Source organism: Equus quagga, chromosome 1 (assembly GCF_021613505.1).
Source record: "Equus quagga isolate Etosha38 chromosome 1, UCLA_HA_Equagga_1.0, whole genome shotgun sequence".
NCBI lineage: Eukaryota > Metazoa > Chordata > Mammalia > Perissodactyla > Equidae > Equus > Equus quagga.
The window spans coordinates 137,337,396-137,357,924 of NC_060267.1; the positions used below are offsets into that span (position 1 = coordinate 137,337,396).

Genomic DNA, 20,529 nt, shown 5'->3' on the forward strand with positions numbered 1-20,529 from the left:
GATAGTCCCTTACAATCCCTTTCATTTCTGTAAGCTTGGTAGCAGTGTCCCTCTTTCATTCCTAATTTTAATAATTTGAGCTTTCTTTTTTCTTGTCAGTCTAGCAAAAGATTTGTGAATTCTCTTGATCTTTTCAAAGCACCAACTTTTGATTTTGTTGCTTTTCTCTGTTTTCTGTTTTCTATTTCATTAATTTCTGCTCTAATCTTTATTATTTCCTTTTTCCTGCTTGCTTTGGGTTTAATTTGCTCTTCTTTTTCCAGTATCTTAAAGTGGAAGATTAGATTGTTGATTGGAAATCTTTTTCAATTATTATATTGAGGTCATATTGCTTTGTAACATTGTATAATTTCAGGTATACGTTGTTATATATCAGTTTCTTTCTTTTTTTTTTTAAAGATTTTATTTTTTTCCTTTTTCTCCCCAAAGCCACCTGGTACATAGCTGTATATTCTTCGTTGTGGGTCCTTCTAGTTGTGGCATATGGGATGCTGCCTCAGCGTGGCTTGATGAGCAGTGCCATGTCCGTGCCCAGGATTTGAACCAATGAAACACTGGGTTGCCTGCAGCGGAGCTCATGAACTTAACCACTCGGCCATGGGGCCAGCCCCAGTATATATCAGTTTCTGTATGGACTGCATTGTGCTCACCACCAGTAGTCTAATTTTTATCACCATACATACGTGCCCCTTTACTCCTTTTGCCCACCCCTTCACCCCGTTCTCCCCTGGTAACAACTAATCTGTTCTTTTTGTCCATGTGTTTATCTTCCACATATGAGTGAAATCATACAGTATTTGTCTTTCTCTGGCTTATTTCGCTTAACATCATACCCTCAAGATCCATCCATGTTGTTGCAAATGGGAGGACTTTGTCTTTTTTTATGGCTGAATAGTATTCCATTGTATATTATACATACATACGTGCTATATATACATACATACATATACGTATACATACATACATACTATACAAAGTAGTAATCTATTGTGTATATATACCACATCTTCTTTATCCATTCATCAGTTGATGGGCACCTAAGTTGCTTCCACATCTTGGCTATTGTGAATAATGCTGCAATGAACATAGGGCTGCATAAATCTCTTTGAATTGTTGGTTTCATGTTCTTTGGATATATACCCAGTAGTGAGATAGCTGGATCATATGGTATTTCTATTTTTAATTTTTTGAGAAATAGAAATCTTTTTTGATACAGGCATTTACAGCTATAAATTTTCCTCTTTTATCTTTCCTTTTTAATAGACAGCTTTGCCCCCAGGGCTTTGTGTAGAAAAAAGCGCTTAGAACAAAGGCAGAGATCAGCAGCTTTTTATTAAGGGCACTTTATTGCTTCTTCCTCTTGTTGGGCATGTCCTGTGTGCTGGCTCTTGGCTTGAGCCTTGGAAGGACACTGGACAGTTCACTCATCTTCTGGGCTCCTTAGCAGACAAGTGCATTGGAGGGAGCTTGTCTCTCCTTGCCGTGTTCCAGGGGAGTGGTCCATAATGCTGCTCATAATGTGGGCTGTCAGAGGTAGTCATGGCTAATGAAGTGATGGCCCAGTGTGCTCCGGGCCTCTCTGGGCCCTTACATGACACTTAAGTGTTCTCAACCAGTGTTCTCTCTCTGCTGATTTTTTTTAATGGCCTTTTTAAATGGTAATCTATGCTTTGTGTGTGTGTGTGTATCCTGAATGACACAAGTGAAATCTTACTTTGTAGCTTGCACAACAGTCCATACTCAGGAGTAGTATTTCCACAGCACAGAAAACAAAAGACACTTTAGAAAAGACACATAGTTAACATTTTTGTGTTTATTTTTATGGCATAAACTGGATGAATGGATGATGGATGGGTAAAAGTCTATTCTGATAGCTTTTTCTAAATGAGGGGCCACCCCCTGCTCAGTGTCCCCAGAGGACCTGCTCTTCCCAGATGGGTTCTAAGCTCCAGGCTGGGAGGGCCTACATGGCCCAGCAAATGCTCCGTAAACCTGGTCCCCTTTGCCTGCCCTCCCCTCAACACAGGGCTGATCCCGGGGCCTGGCACGGGAGGTGTGATGACCGTGGTGTCTCCCTAGGGCGTCTGTGAGGAAATGACTTACGAGGAAATTCAAGATCATTATCCACTGGAGTTTGCCCTGCGGGACCAGGACAAGTACCGGTACCGGTACCCGAAAGGAGAGGTAGGTGGGCTTTGGGGGCTTAGTCCCAGCCACCTGCTGCCTTCCTAGGAAGACCACCTGTGGCTGAGGACCCTGTGGGGCTCTGCCGAGGCTATGTGGACAGCAGGAGGGCCTGGCCTCAGAGGTAGGCCAGTCCAGGTGTGTGTATCATCTCCACTGCTTCCCGCCCGTGTGGCCCAGGCTGCAGCCCCCTCCTTGGGTAGTGGATGGACAGTGCTGCACAGGACTCCTAGCCCTGAGTCCCAGTGATCCCCATCACTCCCCATCTTTCCCTTCTTCCTTCCTGGAGGTGTCACAGGGTTATCCTGTCCTCCGCGGCTCCAGGCACCACCCCTAGCCCTAAATCCAGACCTAGGGAGACTTTACCCAGATGGGTCCTGGCCACTACAATCCACCTGCACTCATCACCTTTCGTTACACTGGCTCCTGCCTCTGTCCAGACCCCAGGTCACAAACAGGGTCACCTTTGACTTGGGTTATCTCCCACTTCCAGGAGGTGGTCTGGTGCTTGTCGCCAAATTAAAATACCCCCCACAGACACACATGTGTGTACACACATACCCATACACACATAGAAGCCCCCCATCCAGATGCCTGGCTCACAGGCCCCTATGCTATACTGTCCTCAGGAACAGTACAGCTCTGGGTGACATTAATTATTCCCAACATCATATTGTGAGGCCGAGCTCAGATGTAGAACCAACCCAGATAACAGTAAAAAGAAACAAAACAGGGCCGGCCCAGTGGCGCAGCGGTTAAGTTCGCACGTTCTGCTTCTCAGTGGCCCAGGGTTTGCCGGTTTGAATCCCGGGTGTGGACATGGCACCGCTTGCCATGCCATGCTGTGGTAGGCGTCCCACGTATAAAGTAGAGGAAGATGGGCACGATGTTAGCTCAGGGCCAGGCTTCCTCAGAAAAAAGAGGAGGACTGGCAGTAGTTAGCTCAGGGCTAATCTTCCTCAAAAAAAAAAAAAAAAAAAAGAGAAACAAAACAGGGGCCGCCCCATGGCCGAGTGGTTTAAGTTTGTGCGCTCTGCTTCCGTGGCCCAGGGTTTCACTGGTTCGGATCTTGCGCGTGGACATGGCACCGTTCATCAAGCCGTGCTGAGGCGGCATCCCACATAGCACAAGCAGAAGGACCTAAAACTACAATATACGACTATGTACTGGGGGCTTTGGGGAGAAGAAGAAGGGAAAAAAAAAAGAAGATTGGCAATAGATGCTAGCTCAGGTGCCAGTCTTTTTGAAAAAAAGAAAAGAAAAGAAACAAAACAGTTGGCTGTGCAAACTTTAGAATACAGGGGGAAAATTGGTAGGGAAAGTATAGTTACCAAAAGAACCAATCAAGGATTTCCCTAGGACTACCAGAGGCCAGCACAAATCCACATTGGTTTTGTTCCCAATCAAAACATGGGGCAAATTCAGCTCCAAGTACGTGAGGCTTTTTTTGTTTTGAAGGACCGCTTACTGTGTGAAAAGAGGGATGAAACCCCGCAGGGCTTGGTCTGTAGTGAAAATCTCCAAACCTGCCAAGTAGAGGGATTGGCCTAAGGGCCCCCACCGGATACCTCAGGGCACCCAGGGTGGTACAGGACAGGCAGACTGCAAGGATCGTTCTTGCAACTTCTGGTGTTTCTGACAGGTCACCCTAGTTTCGGGGGCTTTTGTGTACTGCGTCTGCTGTGGGCTGGGAGGGAGCAGTGCCTTTTCCACCACTCATCAGTTGCCAGCATGTGAATCCCAGCAGTCGAGGGTTCAGTGAAGGGCCGTGTGGGTGGACATGGAGGTTGCCCTTTGGGATGGCAGCCTGAGGCCCAGCCCTGTCCTCTCAGTCCTACTGGGACCTGGCCCTGGAATGGGGACGTGATCCCTTTCCCAGGCTACCAATCCTCACCCCCTCAGCTTCCTTCTCAAATGGACATCTCACTGTCACAGTCCTGTGGCGGTAAGCTGCCCACCCCCAGACCCTCAGGAGCCAGGCTGGAGGACACTTAACCACAGCCTCCCAGAGTGGTGAGGAGTTCCAGGAGTGAGAAGGTAGCCCACTACCCAGGATGTCTCCCTCTCTGCCCCCTGGAGCTGGGCCTGAGGGACCCTTTCCACTTGCCCTTGCAGTCCTATGAGGACCTGGTCCAGCGACTCGAGCCTGTCATCATGGAGCTGGAGAGGCAAGAGAACGTGCTGGTCATCTGCCACCAGGCTGTGATGCGCTGCCTCCTGGCTTACTTCCTTGACAAAGCGGCAGGTGCGGGCCCTGCCCCCGGGGAGGTGGGGTGTGTGTGAGGGGACGACTGTCACTTGGGCATCCCTGGCATGCCAGCCCTCCCCGTCTGTGTCCACAGAACAGCTTCCCTACCTCAAGTGTCCGCTGCACACGGTCCTGAAGCTGACCCCTGTGGCTTACGGTAAGGAAACTTCCTGTGCACTGACCTTGGCTGCCAGGGTCTGGCTGTCTGCATGCTTCCGTGACTTCCTGCAAACCCCTTATAAATTCTGTTAGGAGCTCACTCCTCCTCCCTCCACCCCACTATCTTTTCCAATTTGCTTTTTAATTTTTTTTGTTTTATTGTTTTTTTATTGGTTTTTTGGTTTTTGGCCACAGAAAGTCTCCCCAGTGATCCTTCCTTAACCATCACCCACCCACATGAGGGCTTTTCTTCTGGTTTTTCCATCACCCCCATGGCCCCCAGTACCTGAAACTTAAAGTATTCTGGGTACAGGGTGGTTTGCCTCCCACCTCTGCCTTTGGCTACACCAGGGGAGCCCCAGGCAGCTTCCTCAGCTCCTGGGCTCGGCTCCTTCCCTTCAGCATAGGCTGTGGCACCCCCAGGTGGTTGTGCTCTGGGGAGAATGACTGTAAAGCTCAGTGGCAGCTGGTGTCAATCCGTGTGCTCACCCCTCGTCCCCCAATACACTGAGTGCCTGGCACAATGTTGATTCAGCCTTGTGTGTATGACAGGTTTGGGTAGGGGTGGTCTTGGGGCCCTGAAAACTGAGTGTAATGACCCCATGCGGAACCAGGCTTATTGCTCCTCAGACCACTCTCGGCCCCCGAGGTTGGCAGCATAGGTCCTCAGTGTGGCCTGGATGTCTGGGCTCCACTGAAGCTGCACCGGACAGTGGCACATAAGCAAGGGCCTGACAAGGTGCCTTGTCCTTCGTCAGGGGTCCCCCAGAGCTGCCTAAGGTGGGAGGACTAGGGTGAGGCTGAGGCGCCAGCTCTGTCCTGTGTGCCCCACGCCTCCTCCTGAGATAAGTTTCTACCCTCTGTGGCTCCAGCTGCCTTTGAGGAGGGAGAATGGATTTGCATCTTCCCTTGGCAGGTTGTAAAGTGGAGTCCATATTTCTGAACGTGGTGGCTGTGAACACGCACCGGGACAGGCCTCAGGTAGCTATGGGGTCACCACTAGGGTGGTGGGCATGTTCCCGGGGGTGTCTAGACATGGCATCTTCCAGGGCTAGGCCCAGCTGGGGTGCCTGTCAGAGTGAGCTTCAGTTCTCTGCTCAGGGGGGCTGCTGTCTTATCTGCAGGATGAGGCCAGGGCTCTGGGTGTGGCCCTGGGCTAGGCCTTCCCGAGGGTGCTGCCTAGGGGGTGGGAAAGTGCCTGGAGCTGGGCCACCAGGCTTGGAAGCCCACGAGCCTGGGTGTGGCTGGCTTCCCAGCAGCCCCACCACAGAGGTCTGAGCCAAGGAGGGAGGTCCCAGCTGGGGAAGAGGCTGGAGGCCAGTAAGGGGGCAGATGGGGATTCATCCATGCTCTCCAACCAGCCCAGGCCTCATGAGCACCCTTTCCAACTCTGGCACTTTTAAAAATTAAAACAGTATCCTGCTTTGTTGGGGAAAGGGCCATGCAGATGCTGAGGGAGTCTTGGCACTGGGCAGAATCTTTCCTGCAGAAGAGCAGTTCACCACCCTGTGTTCCCCCAGTGCCTTGTTTAAGATAGACGCTCCCTGAAGTGTTGCCCAGAATCACTTTCTATGCCCATATGGGGTCCTTCTGCCATGCTGATTACCTCTCCCTCTCCCACTGAAGCCAAGGGCAGGATTGCCCCTTCTGAACCCTATTCCCAGAGTCTACTGCGCCAAGAAGGTTCCTGGGGCTTCAGTCGTGCCTGCTGCCACCCACGATGAGACATGCCAGGCCCTGGGTCCCTGCCGAGGGTGCTGGCCTTGGGCTGCTCACCTGCAGCCCCTTGGCCTTGAGCCCTGCAGGCAGAGATATGTGGATGTGTCTTCCTGCTTTCTAAGGCTGCCTCTCACCAGGACCAGCCTCTTCCCCATTTGTCCTGAGAGTCTGGTCCAGGCCCAGTGTGGCACCCACAGGTCACAGGAAAAGGCATGTCCTAACAGACATCCTTTGTGCTGAGGAGAACTCAGATGGCATTGGGTCCCCAGCATTGACTGACCAGGTGATGGTGAGAGAGACCCCTGGATCTAGCAGGTGTTGAGGGCTGACCCACCTGGTCCACAGGGCAAGAGGTGGCATGGTCATGAAGTAGCTGGCAGGCCACCCTGCCCGCCTCTGGGTGGGTGCTTCTGAGAGGCAAACTCCTGCTTGCTACAGATTCCGGGATGCTTCCCTTTCAGGTGGGCGGATCCCCAGGTGCTAGCTCATCCTTGGGGGCAGCCTGTGGTGGGAAAGAGGGCCTTCAGACACACTGTCCCCATTGAGATTGTACCTGCCCTTACAATTCTGGTGGCCAGTCCTGTGAACCTGGGGGTGTGACCATGGGTATCATGTCTCCCTCCCTGCAGATCTGGGCATGTCACGTTGCACAGGGCTGCAACCTAGGTCATTGGTGACTTGTTCCATTGGGCCACCAGGATTGGGAGTCACACAGGACAGTCTCATAGAGCTGAGGGAAGACTCAGGCCTCCTGTTCCTTAGGCCTGAGTTGCCCTGAGCTCAGCAGGCTGTGGACAAACTGGGCTCTGCAGCAGGGCGGGGACCATCTGTGGCTGAGGGCTTCAGGAGAGCCAGGGGGCCAGTTGACCCAGACCTGAGGCAGGAGGTGGAGATGGACTTACTCTGGGTGATGCCTGACCTGTCTGCAAGGAGCAAGCGGGAACCAGAGGCATCCTCCAACCCCCCCCCCCCCCCCCACCCCTTGTTCTTGTGTTCATCCACCCACCGTGTTCAAGAGACTCTTGACCACACTCTTAGGGAAGTTGAGGTCTGGAGTACTGCTACCAGGGCTCCTCAGGGTAAGAATGTGAGGCCAGATGGCCACAGTGATGGGGAAAGCACACAGCAGGTGTCCGTCTATTGTTGCCATGGGGTGAATGTTGTGTGTTTTTATTTTTGTGCAGAATGTAGACATCTCGAGGCCTCCAGAGGAAGCCCTTGTCACAGTCCCTGCTCACCAGTGACTGCGTCTCGTCCACTGTGACCCCTGGCAGGCATTGATCTCTGCAGCTGAGGTCATTCCAGGACCCCCGTCTGTGTGACAGTCGCCACACAGGAACGCCCTCAAAGCCATGCATGGCTGGTGGCACCCAGAACCCCTGCCCCAGCCCAACCCGCTTCCGTGTTGAGTCAGCGACGGGGTCGTACACGGTGCCTGACCTGCTGCTAAAAATCCTTCAGCCAGACTGTGTCTGCCCCGGGCTGGTGAGAGGTTTCCTGTGCCTGCTGTCTCTGTTGCAGCTTTTAGGTGTTCTCTCTCACTGGTCGGGTTGGCTTTGTGAAGTGTGAAACCCTAAAATGTGAAACAGAAAGCACTTGCTGTGATGGGCCCACCGTGGCCAAGCTGCAGGGTGGACCTGGGGACCCCTGCAGGGGCTCTGCTCTCCTCTCTGTGACCTCTTCTAGGGCCAGAGGCAAGGTCTTCATGGGATCCTGAGCTGCTGCTGCCTCAGGTGAGAGGGAGGGCCCTTCCCATCCTGCCCTGCCAGGAACTGGAGAGCTTCCGCCAAGGCAGACGTGCCCACTGGCCAGGTGCTTGTGTCCCTGCCACCGCATTTGAGGACACTCATGAAAGCAGTGTGCTCACTTCAGCATGTTGTGATGCACAGAAGCATTCAGGGTGCGGAGCACGCGTGGTCACCCCTTCCCAGTTGTGTGTACACTGGAATCCTTGCGGGAGCTGGGGCCCAGGCCGGCCCTTCCCCACTGCTCTGGTGGTGAAACCACGTAAAGCCAGGGCGGTGTGTGAGTTACTCTTCCCAGTTCACACTCCCATGTGCTCAAGGGAGGGGCTGCCGTCCTGTCTGCCCCCTCTGGCTGTGCCGCCAGGCTACCTCCCACTCCTGCTGCCTGTGTCCACATGGGAGTGGACACCAGTGACAGGGACATGCATTTGCTGTGAATGATTCAGAAAAGCTTGTTGTGGTCCTGTACAGCCTGTCCTGTCGTTTGTGACTCCACGTGGGGGGCGGAGCAGGGAAAAGGTCAGAACCCAGAGGCAGCCCCTCTCCAAGGGAAGATTTTCCCAGCGACTTCACTGCTCTTTGTTCACATGCACAGGAGCCTGGTAAAAATTACCTTGGGGAGTCTGCCGTCTGTCACGCCTCTGAGTTCTTTTGGGCCCAGAGAGACAGCCTGGGCAGCGGGTTCCAGCTGTATTTTATAGCTGGGCAAATGGACTGGCCAGCAAGTCATGGGGTTAGGTGAGAAAGTGTCTGATTTGTAGTCAGATGCCCTGCTGCCCACAGGTGGTCCTTGGTGAAGTCAGGCCCCAGGATCCCAAGCCCATTTTGCACCCAGAATCTTTCCTGGGCTGTGCTTGGCAGAGCAGCCACGTTTCCCAGCCCCCCAGAGCTTTGCAGTCCACAGGTGCCACCTGTCCTTGAACGAAGTTGTGTTCCTGGCCCCACTGGTATTCTCAGCTTCGTATGCTGCAGTACCTGTGGACAAACACGGGTGGAGAGGTGTCCAGGGTGGGGCTGGGGAAGGATCCTCCTTCTGGACTTGTTTCCTGTCAGACCCCCAAGCCCCTTAGACCCAAAGCCAGAGGAGCTTGCCACTGCCTTTGGGATATAGGGACTGCAGCCTTTGTTTCTGTGTTCCCCAGAATTTGGGTGACTTTTGGTTACCTGGGCACACTCACTTGTTGGCCATAATGGGTCCCTTCAGTCAGTGGCATGGACATCTGAATGTCCGCACCTCTCTAGAACCTCAGGCCAGCAAGATCAGCAAGGCCTTTTCTCTCTATGTCCAGAAGTCAGTCAAGAGCTGCTTGACCTGAATGTGTTACAAGGATTGGGATAGGGCAGAGGGAAGTCTGGGGTCACATCCTGAGCTGGGGCGGCCCCTCCTTGCCTCTGCCCTGGAGTGGTCTCTGCATGGGCAGCAACCCACCTGGTGGGCTGCCAGGTTTTAGCTGGGATGGTCAATGTGCATGTTTCAGACCTTCTGCTCTCTCTGGAATGGGTAGTGTTGGATCTCAGCCACCCATCAGACTGTGTCCGGCATTCTTTGCAATAAATACTTAAAAAAATAATATTAATCTAAGGTTGTATCTTGTGGCCAGCTCTCCATTTGTCAAGTGTCCTTTCCGGCCAGTGCTGCAGAACCGCATGTTGGGGTCTCTCTCCTAGGTCTGTGTTGGGATCCTTGGTCCAGCTCCCACCCCTATGCCTACCCCTCTCTGGAGAGGAAACTGTCTTGCCCTGGAGTGAGCCCTGGGCCTGGCACACACGGGCAGGGGCAGGGCCCGAGTTTTCTCTGGGCTGACCTGGGAATCTGGGATGGAGCACCATTGAGGGAAGGATTCTGGGGTCCCTAGAAATATGGGTCCCAAATGTTGGCATCCTTGGGGAGGGGAACCAGGGGCTGGATGGAGGATGGAGGGGCTGCATGAGGCCTTGGGTAGGGGCATGTTGTGGCTAGTTATATGGTGTTTGCTTTGTCACCTACTTCCAGGGTAGGGAATATGGTGACAAGGGGCAGGGCTTTCCCTTTCCCATGCCTCAAAATTTCATTGGACTTTCTAAACGTCCTGCCCTGGGCCTGGTCAGGCTGTTGGGAGGGCGGGTTGTAGGTGTTCCACCATGCAGGTGTTCCTCCATGGACGTGGTGGGGCTGAGCATGGCTGGGTGCCCACCTGCGCCTCTCCCAGTGTGTCAGGGCAGAGTGCGGCTATGGCTGGGCGGCTTTCGGGTGGTTTAGGGTTGCCGACAGCTATGGCTCTGCCTTACCCAGCTGTGTCACGGTGGATGACAGAAACCCCTGGGCTTCTTCCCGGCTCAGAGGGCTATCAGCTACAACCGTTTTCCTGGCAAGCGAGGTTGGGGGCTGAGTTCCTGGGGTGGACAGCTGACCTCCTTGGAGGCTTCAGTACTTTTCGAAGAAGGTGTTGAAGACTTAGCAAAGCAACAGCAGAAGGAATGAAATAGAACACTATCATAATTTTTCTTCAGTTCCGACGTTCTACCCCAGCCTGGCAAGAATGACTATACATTGTCATGTTGAAGAATTTTGTAGCGTTTTTGGTTGCTAGGAAACAACGGCCATCAGGTAGGATCAGAGGATATTTGGATAGAATAAAATGCTGTTGCAAAGACATAGGTTTCAGCAACATTTGAATTATATTTATAATATAATAATTATATACCATATGTTAGTAAAATAAAATATAATCATCACCTGTGAAGAGGAGTATCACCATGTTTGGTTTAGACCAATCATTGTTCATCCCCGGGGGCTGGGCACAGTGTTGTCTGAACAAAGCTATTTTATTGAAAGTGAAAAATGGCTTTGTGGTCGACAGGCTAGTGCCTGCCACACCCTGGTTAGTGGGCACAGGGCTCTTTGGTAAGGGTTATGGGGAAAGTACCTGCGTGAGCCTGTGCCATTTCACGGGGCTCTCCTTAGAGGGCACCCACCCCACTTCCTTCAGCAGCCCTGGGTTTGTAGACCGATCTGATCTAGAAAATTGGTAAGAAATCCTCTCTGTTACAGTCAGGTCTCTCTTGGGCAGACCTCCAGCTCTTTCGTTATACACATCAAGTAGGACTCTGCCTGCCTCCCCTTCGATTTTGGTCCTGGCGGCCTGGTGATCCTGCGAAAGATCCTTCCAGGTCTGACCATTCAGATTACCTGTAAGTCCTCCTGCATGTCCTGGTCTCCACACCTCTCTCTCCTCGAGCAGCTCAAGGTCCTGGTGTCTGCAATGAAATCAAGGAGCCGTTTCAACTATAGTGTCTCCAGTCAGAATCCCTGACCCATGGAGAACAGTGACTGTGGTGCTTGTTATGGTTGGAATTGTGTTCCCTCCTGAAATTCATATACTGAAGACCTAACCCCTGGTCCCTCAGGATGTGAGCTTATATGGAAAGAGGGTCCTTGCAGATGTAATAAGATGAAGTCATACGGGAGTATGGTGGGCCCCTAATCCCAAATTCTCTAGCGCCTTCAGAGAGATCATGGACCTGCTGACACCTTGGTTTCAAGCTTCCAGCCTCCAGAACTGGGAGACAATAAATTGTTGTTTGAGCCTCTCAGTGTACAGACCTTAGATACCACAGCCCCAGCAAATTGAAACTTTTCAAAGATGCTCCCGTCAGCAGTGGACTTCCAAAGGCCTTGGTGAAGGGAGTATCTTCTGGGTCCTCTGCAGGCACTCAGGGAAAAGGTGAGTTATCCGTGATTACTTCAGCCCTACAGTTATTTGAGTGAATGAATGAGCCTTCCTGAGGCTTTGGAGTCTCCTCTATACCGGGGAGCTTTTGGCATCTCAGTTGCATCTGGCGTGACGCAGCTTTCATTTCAGCCAACCAAATAGACACGCAGAACAGCCCCAGTCACTCATGCCAGCAAGTGCATCTGTAGTGATAAATTCAGCCCAACGTAAACTTATATTCTAGTCTCCTTGGTCTAGGACGTCAATCTTTTCCCACACATATTCTCCATATTTTGGTCAATGTAAAATAATGGAGTCTTAACAATTCTTTTGATATATAAGCCTTCCCCTCTGGGTTTGACTTTGTAATAAGGTCTCCAGACATGCTGGAATCCATCTCTAGTCTAAGGCACTGGAGATACTAAGGAGTTGGGGAAGAGGGGCATGAGGAGACTTGGCTCCCCTTGCAAAGTAACTCCCTCATGAAGTCTCAGAGGAGGACACCATGCTTCGGTGGGCAAGGGAGGTGCAGAAGGGCCAGGGGTTGGTGATAATTTTGTTCCTCCAAGTTCTTTCATATATCTTCATTCCACTTACTTCATTACCATGTTAAGTACCTACCATGGGCTAAGCAGTGGGGATACAGCAGTGAGTACCACAGGTAAACTCCCTGCTGTCTCAGAGCTGACATTCTTGTTTGTGGTGGGAGACAGAGTAAAGAAATAAAGATGTAGTATATTAGAGGGTGCTGGGACAGAGGGGAGGGCCTCACAGAGGGGCGACCAAAGGCCTGGATGAAGCCTGGAGCATCCACAGCCAGTGCAATACTGTGAAGGCAGGCTGTGCCCAGAGAGTCCCAGGGACATAGAGGAAGCGAGGGGTGGGGGTGGGGGAGCTGCAGAAGAGAGAATGAGGTGGAAGAAGACAAGGTCAGAGGTCATGGGGTACAGATGATGTGGGGCCTTGGAAATGAGAGGCCCATGAAGGGCTTTGAGCTGAGGGACTTGATCTGATGAACATTTTTAAAGGATCCCTCTGGCTGCTGTTGAATCAAGAATAGACTAATGGGGCAGAGTGGAAGCCAGGAGCCCTGTCTGGAGGCTGCTGTGATAGCCCAGGTGAGAGACCAAGATGCTTGTGATGGAGCTATTGAGAAGCAGTCAGATTCTACTTCAATTTTGAAGGTAGAGCCAGGATTGACTGATGGTTTGGATGAAGGCACATGAGAAAGACATGATGCCAAGGGATGGGGTTACCACTATGGACATCTGGAAGCCTGCGTGGGAAGCTAGTGGCGCTAGGGGGTCAGCAGCTCAGTTGAAGGCACATTAAGATGAAATGCCAGTTGGATCCAAGTGAAGATGTTGACAGAACAGTTGCATCTTCACATCTGGAGTTCAAGAGCCCTAGGCTAGAGATAAGAAATGGCATCATCAGTGGGTAGATGACTTTGAGAGTTATGACACTGGATGGAAACTCCAAGGCGGGTGTAAATAGAGAAGAAATGGGGCTTAAGGACTGAGCCCTGGGGACCCCACATTAAGAGCTTGAGATGAGGAAGAGCCAGCAAAGGAGTGTGAGAAGGAGCAGTGTGGGGAGTGTGGGAGGAGGAGGGAGTGGCCCACTGTGTCAGATGACGCAGATGAGTGGTCAAGGAAGTTAAGGACTGAGAACTGCCCACTGGATGTAGGCATGTGGACTCCTGTTTCCAGGGTCTCTGTGTGCACCCTCTGCTCTGTCCTGATCAGAGCCTAACTTGCACATAACGGCTTAGGGAGGCTGTGAATTCAACCCATGTTTAGTCTGAAACCCTGAGAATCTACCTTTGGCTTTGATGCTGGGCTCTCTCAGCTCCACGGCTGCAACAATAGGAGACTCCTTTGCAAAGCTGAGAAATTTCTGTTTGTGCCTTGACATGAGCAGCTAAGAACCTGACCCTGTCATTCTTTCTTGAAGCTGTTTGGTGCTGTTAGAAGCAACCACCTAACGACCAGTCCTTCACTTCTCAGGCCCTTCATGCTATTCTAAGGTAATGGCCCTTGGCCTCAATGAGCGCATCACCTGAGTGGCCACCTGTGGTGTCTTGTTTTCTGACGCCACATCAGACACTAAATTGCGTGGGGTTTTCCACACCAACGATCAGTTCTCTGATTCTCCCACGCCAACTGGGGGTCCAACAATTCAGTTCAGTTCTGACACTAACTCCAGAGTTAGCGCAGACACCACAGGTGAAGGGCTCAGTCCCTTAAGTCCCACAAGACTGCCCCTGCTTCAGGTGCCATTCCCAAGTCCTGAGAGGGCCACCTGAAACTTCTGACCAGCCGGCTATAGATGGGGGTCCCTACAACACCCTGCTCAGGTTTGATAATTCACTAGAACCACTGACAGAACTCAGGAAAACACTTCATTTCCATTTCCCAGTCTATATAAAGGTTGCAACTCAGGAACAGCCGAATGGAAGAGAGGCCCAGGGTGAGGTGCGCAGGGCGGGGAAGGGTGGTGCGGAGCTTCCAAGCTGCCCAAGGCTGCCGCCTTCCGGGTTCACCACCGTGCTCACCAACCCACGAGCTCCCTGAGGGCCACCGGTTCCGGGCTTTTATGGCGGTTTCATTACGTAGGCATGCATGATTGATTAAATCCTTGGCCTATGGTGATAGATGTCAATCTCCACCCTCCATGCCCTCAGGTTGGGGGTGGGGCCGAAAGTACCAACCCTCTATTTTTTTTTTTTTAGATTGGCACCTGAGCTAACATCTGTTGCCAATCTTCTCTTTTCTTCTCTCCAAAGCCCCCCAGTACATAGTTGTGTATTGTAATTGTGGGTCCTCCTAGTTGTGGCATGTGGGACGCCACCTCAGCATGGCCTGATGAGTGGTGCCATGTCTGCGCCCAGGATTTGAACCGGTGAAACCCTGGGCTGCAGAAGCGTAGCGTGGCCAGCTCTGTGCCGCCCCCCCCCCCCCCCCCCACACACCTCCCACCCCCAACCCTCTGTTCCTGGCTGGGTCTTGTGGTGGCCAGCCCCTACCCTGAAGCTGTCTAGAGGGAAATGACTCCCTCTCACTGCTCCCCCCTCCCCCGCAGCAGTCATCTCATTAGCATACAAAAAAACAATAAATTCCAAGCATTTTAGGACCTCTGATACCAGGAAACAAGGTGAACAACTTTCTGTTTTCTCATTCCACACTGCCAGCAGTGGCTTTACTAGCTCTGTCACTTCAGCCTGTCAGGGTTGCTGGAGCCCTCCCCCAGTCCTGGTTGGATTTCCCTGCTTTTAACTTCAACCAGGCAAATGTCCAGTCCGGGCACACCCCCATTTCCCTGGCCACCTGCTGCCATTCCTGGTGACAATTTCTCTATCAGTTGGAGGAAACTGACCCTGCCCAACTTGATTGGAAATGGAATTTATGGAGAGGAACTTGTGTAGCTCGCAGAGCCACCAAGTGGACTGGAGGGCAAGACTCAGAGGCCATACAGCTTCGTCTCCAGCCTGAATCACAGTTCTTGCTTTGGCCTGGTGAGCATGCCGTTGCCACTGCCACAGGCCCAGCAGGGGACCTTGCAAGGCACAGCACTCACCATAGGCCCAGATGCTGCCTGCTGCTGCCTGGCTGCCATGACCCCACCAAAGCAGGGGCTCTGCTCTCCTGCCTCTGGTCACCAGCCTCACTGAGTCCCCACAGTAGCAGAAGACACCCACATGACCCAGGGTTTGGTGCTGGGCTGGGGGAATCACAAGGGCTGTGGGAACACGGAGGGCAGCCCAAACACAGACTTGGCATCTTGGGAGGCTTCCTGGAGGAGGTAGTGTCTAAATTGGGATCTAAAGAGGGTAGGGTAACGTGAATGGAGGCTGCTGAGAGCAGGAGGAACCCCATTCAGTGCTATGGACTGAACTTGAGACTTTATCTTAAGAGCCACAGGGAGCCACTGCAGGGTTTAGAGTGCGGGGGCTGTTAAAGAGAAATACAAGGGGGACCGCCCGGTGGAGCAGCGGTTAAGTGAGCACGTTCTGCTTTGGCGGCCCGGGGTTTGCCAGTTCGGATCCTGGGTGCGGACATGGCACCGCTCATCAAGCCATGCTGTGGCAGGCGTCCCACATATAAAGTAGAGGAAGATGGGCACGGATGTTAGCTCAGGGCCAGTCTTCCTCAGCAAAAAGAGGAGGATTGACAGATGTTAGCTCAGGGCTGATCTTCCTCAAAAAAAGAGAGAGAGAAAGATCACAGGCCCCAAATGGTGTCACTTATGCTAAAGCCCACGACACCTACCTAGGTTTCATACCTGACCTAACTGTAGTTTTGACCTTCCGCAGGAATATAATCTTTTTTTTTTTTTGAGGAAGAGTGGCCCTGAGCTAACATCCGTGCCCATCCTCCTCTACTTTATATGTGGGACACCTACCACAGCATGGCTTGCCAAGCGGTGCCATGTCCACACCCGGGATCCCAAGCGGCGAACCCCGGGCCGCCAAAGCAGACCATGTGCACTTAACTGCTATGCCACTGGGCCTCAGGGCTATAATCTTAGTGGGTAGTCTAGAATTTCCTGACCAGCACCAGTGAGATAATCAGCATGATAAAACTCCTGCTGTCCCTTCCCCCATGGGAAGACGTCCTGGACTGAAACAATCCTTTCTTTTCTTTTGCTAATACTTTCTTGCCCTGCCCTCCTTCTGCACGTAGGAACCTTCCATTTTGTGTAACTCCTTTGAGTTTCTATCTTCTGGATGGCATGCACACTGATTCATGAGTCCTTGAATAAAGCCAACTAGATCTTCTAATTTACTTGGTTGAATTTTGCTTTTTAACAGGAATGTGACTGGTTTGTTCTTTCGGGAGGTCAGGACTGGAAGCATGGGAGGGAGGGAGGGGTCCAGAGCTGGGTCAATGGGTGAAAGAGATGTTCTGGAGGTGGCGTGTGGGGAGAGTTGAGCAGCATGCCTGGGTGAACAGGTGGAGATGGGGACACAGATTTGGGGCCAGCGAGTCGCCTGTGGAGGCCCAGGAGATCTTTGGAGACTCAGCTCTGGGAGTCCGCAGGACACGGACAGTGCTGGATGGGCTCAGAATCTCAGAGGCCAAGAGTGCTGTGAGGGAGTTCAGGGTGAGGTCCCACTGTGCCTGGCGACTCTGCTGGGTGGTGAGCATGTGAGCATAGTGAGGAGGGGGCATTGAGGGGGCATCGTGAGGCAGAAATGTGGAGGGAGAGGGTGACAAATAGAAATGGCAAGCAATAGGATATATTGGAGTATATGAGGAAGCCATTTGGTATAAACCTAATTCGGCCTGACTTTGTTTTTTCCAAAAGGGCCTGACTGTGGCTGTTAAGCACGCATTGTCTATCTGCTTAGACATTTCCTATGGCCAGAACAGAGGCCCTTGAGATAAAGGTGCAACTTCCCCCCACATTGGCATTTCCTTAGGGATAAGCATCTTTCCTTAGGCTAGGAACTGATTGCTGCACTCACCTTTGACCACCCAGCTCGAGACAACAGACTGCCACCCTGCTGTGTTCACTGAGACAGAAGACCCACCTGCTGTTGCCATCAATAGCTGTGCTGACAGAGCAGTTTCGCAACTATTGTAAAAGGGACATTTCAATCCTATGTGAAACGTCCTCTCTGGGGTATATAACCACTCTGTGCACCCCTCTTCTTTGGTGCCCTTAAAGGCCCCGGGTTATAATCCTCAGATTTACGCTCAGAATAAACTCACCCAAATTTTCATTTATAGATTGGTTATGGATTATTTTCGTCAACAGGGTGAGGACATAGGGGAGTGCCACTGGCCTGGGACAGGGGACAGGAGGTAGGGGCTGTGCCCTGAGATGATGATGAGGATTTTAGGCTGGTTACTTTTAAAACTGCAGATGAGAAGCAGGCTCCGAGGATTGGAAATTTGCTTGCCCTTTTGAGAGACATTTGCATTTGTGCAGGCAGGGGGCATGACCTTGTAGGGACCTGAAATTGGCCACCCCAGGATATGTCTCTTTGGCATCGGGATTGTTTGGGGCTGATTGCTTTTGATAAACTGGGACAGGGAAGGAGGCTCTGAGGAGTGGAACTTGCCCTTGTTGGGACACATTTAAATTTGTAAGGTAAATCTCTCTCTGTAAAAGGTGCCTCCCTCTCTGTACCAGGAAGAAGAAAGGAGATGACCTTGTCCCTAGAAACTCTTAATGGGGAAGGCAAGAACTTAAGTTGGTTGCTGTCTGGCAATCTCATGTAACTGATTTAGGGTGGTGGCTTCTAACCTTTCTAACCTTTACTTAATCCGATTTGATTCTTGTCTAAAAGTCATGGGATCACCCAATGACCAGACCCCACCTGCACTGATACCATTTTAACTTTTTTTCATGTTCTTTCCTTTGTCTTGTAAAGAGATGACTCACATACCCATGCCTTATAAAATTAGCCCTAACCCTCAACTCAGGGCAGCAGCAGCGGCTCTGCCTGCCCATAGGCCCTGTCCCCATGCCAGTGGGGGCAGCAGAAGCGGCAGCAGCAGCAGCTCTGACTGCCCATGGGCCCTGTCCCCATGCTATTCCACACTATTCTCTAAATAAAAGAGCCCTACTGCCAGATCTTGAGAGTCCAAGAAATCTTTCTTTCAACTCCTTGGCTCACCGACCCCGCAGCAATGAGATGTGAGCCCTTTCAGGGAGGCCAGGTGGGGAAGAAGCAGAATTTCAGGTAGGGTCTGCCTCTAAGGAGGGGAGGGCACATGCTGGAATGAAAGGGAGGGGTGGTGGGGAGAGGCCTGATAAGAAAGGCTGAATGAGGTGGCGGGGCGGAGTGCAACAGTCCCCAGCTGCCAACCCCTCCAGCCCACGCCTGTGGCCTGGCCCTTTTTAGCTGAGCTAGTCCAGCTGGTCTGGGTCCTCAGATCATGTGTCCCTGCATGGACTTGAGCCTCTCAATCTTATTGAGACCCCCACATTTGGCACAGGGAGTTTGGTTTCTGCCTTGGACAGGCCCATTTCCTCAGGCAGCTTGTGGGAGTGACCCTTTCCTGGCTTCACAGGCCTGGTTCACAGGGAATCCCACTTCCCGGCACAGGCACATCCCTGTTGGATGCATGACTACAATTTCCAAGCTACTGGGTGTTCCTCCTGGAGGCCCCGCCATGCGCCACCTTGAAGGTTTCACACTGTTGTCTGTGAGGTATGGGCAGATGAGGGGCTTTGGGGGAGTCTGCTGCAGAAAAGGTCAGGGAGGATGACGGCAGGAGAGAGGCCCCTGGAGGAAGTGGGATGGGGGTGTCGGAGCAGAGAGGCCGCAGACAGTGACAGGAGGTGAGAAACAACTCTTAGGAGCTTGGCTGGGGGCAGGGACTGGTTTATGAAGAGAAACCAAGTTTGTGGGAGGCAGAAGGCTGGGCATCCAGGGTGTAGAAGAGGGATTGGAGGATGGCTGGAGAGGTAGGTGTGGAGGGGAATGCGTGGTGGCCTTTGTGCATGGGGAAGGGGGACCTGGGCTATGTCCAGCTTCAGACTGTGGAGCTGAGGGGCAGAGGCAGCCGGGTGGGATGAGGCAGGGCGGGGTCATGGAGGGCCCCTCATCCTGCCTAGGGAGTCATTCCTCTCCCTCCACCTGTGTGTGGAGCATGCTGAGCCTTGTGCCCTTCCCAGCCAGGGGGTGACGGGGACTTAGGGAGGACCCAGGCCCTCCCTTCCCTATTCTCACACTCCAGCCTGGGGAACTGCACCTGGGTTCTCCCCTTCATGCGGGGTCGGTGAGCCAAGGAGTCGAAAGAAAGATTTCTTGGACTCTCAAGGTCTGGCAGTAGTGCTCTTTTATTTAGAGAATAGTATGGAATAGCATGGGGACAGGACCCATGGGCAGTAAGAACTGCTGCAAACATGGGTTGAAAGTAGGGCTAAATTTAAGGCATAGGTATGTGAGTTATCTCTTTACAAGATGAAGGAAAGAATATGTAAAATAAAGTTGTTAAAACGGTATCAGTGCAGGTAGGGTCTGGTTATTGGGTGGTCCTATAATTTTTAGATAAGAATCAAACCAGATTAAGTAAATGGCAGAAGCCACCACCTAAATATTATTTTTAGCTAAAGACAAAGGAGGATGTTGGGGGTGGAGGGGGAGTCGATCATGGGAGATTACCACACGAGTACAGTAAACAAGATGCAGATTTATGTCCTTGTCTTTGGCATTGATTAAGAGTTTCTAGAGATAAGGTCATCCCCTCTTCCTGGTACAGAGAGGGAGACACCTTTACAGATCCAGATTTCCTTTACAATGTAAATGTCTCTTAACAAAGAGACATTCTATTCCTCAGAGCCTCCTTCCCATCTACAGTTTTTAAAAGTAACCAGCCTAAAATAATCCTCATCACCCTCAGGTCTCATTCTTTGTCACACTGATGTCCCTGCAGTCACGTGAGAAACGTGTGGCACATACACACCGGCTCAGGTGCCTAGTTAGTGTGACATTTTGTGTTTACTGTGTTGAGTATAACGTACTGAATGTGCCAGGTGCATGGTAGGTGGCAGGTTGAAATCCTACCACCCAAGGTGATGGTATTAGGAGGTGGGGCCTTTGGGAAGTGATTAGATCATGAGGCTGGAGTCCTCAAGAATGGGACTGGTGCCCTCATAAAAGAGGCCCCCGGGAGGTCCCTTGCATGAGAACACAGGGAAAGGACAGTCATCTATAACCAGGAAGAATCTTCATCAGCTAGAATCTTCTGGCACCTTGATCTTGGACTTCCCAGTCTGAACTGTGAGAATTAAATGTTTGTTGTTTATAAGCCACCAAGTCCAT

General features: G+C 51.9%; 1 protein-coding gene across 5 annotated transcripts in view; it reads left to right on the plus strand.

The window, feature by feature from the left end:
* PFKFB4 (6-phosphofructo-2-kinase/fructose-2,6-biphosphatase 4) overlaps positions 1-9,735 on the plus strand; it is a 42,862-nt gene extending 33,127 nt beyond the window's left edge. For 3 of the 5 annotated variants that reach the window (XM_046677809.1, XM_046677819.1, XM_046677794.1), the window contains exons 10-14: positions 2,080-2,184; positions 4,300-4,429; positions 4,527-4,589; positions 5,508-5,572; positions 7,495-9,731. In XM_046677809.1, the coding sequence (XP_046533765.1) occupies positions 2,080-2,184; positions 4,300-4,429; positions 4,527-4,589; positions 5,508-5,572; positions 7,495-7,554 (423 nt within the window). In that variant the 3' untranslated portion in view covers positions 7,555-9,731. Of the gene's footprint in view, positions 1-2,079; positions 2,185-4,299; positions 4,430-4,526; positions 4,590-5,507; positions 5,573-7,494 lie in introns of all 5 variants that reach the window. The other 2 variants (XM_046677802.1, XM_046677827.1) reach the window with 2 other exon arrangements.
* Positions 9,736-20,529: the final 10,794 nt, after the last annotated feature.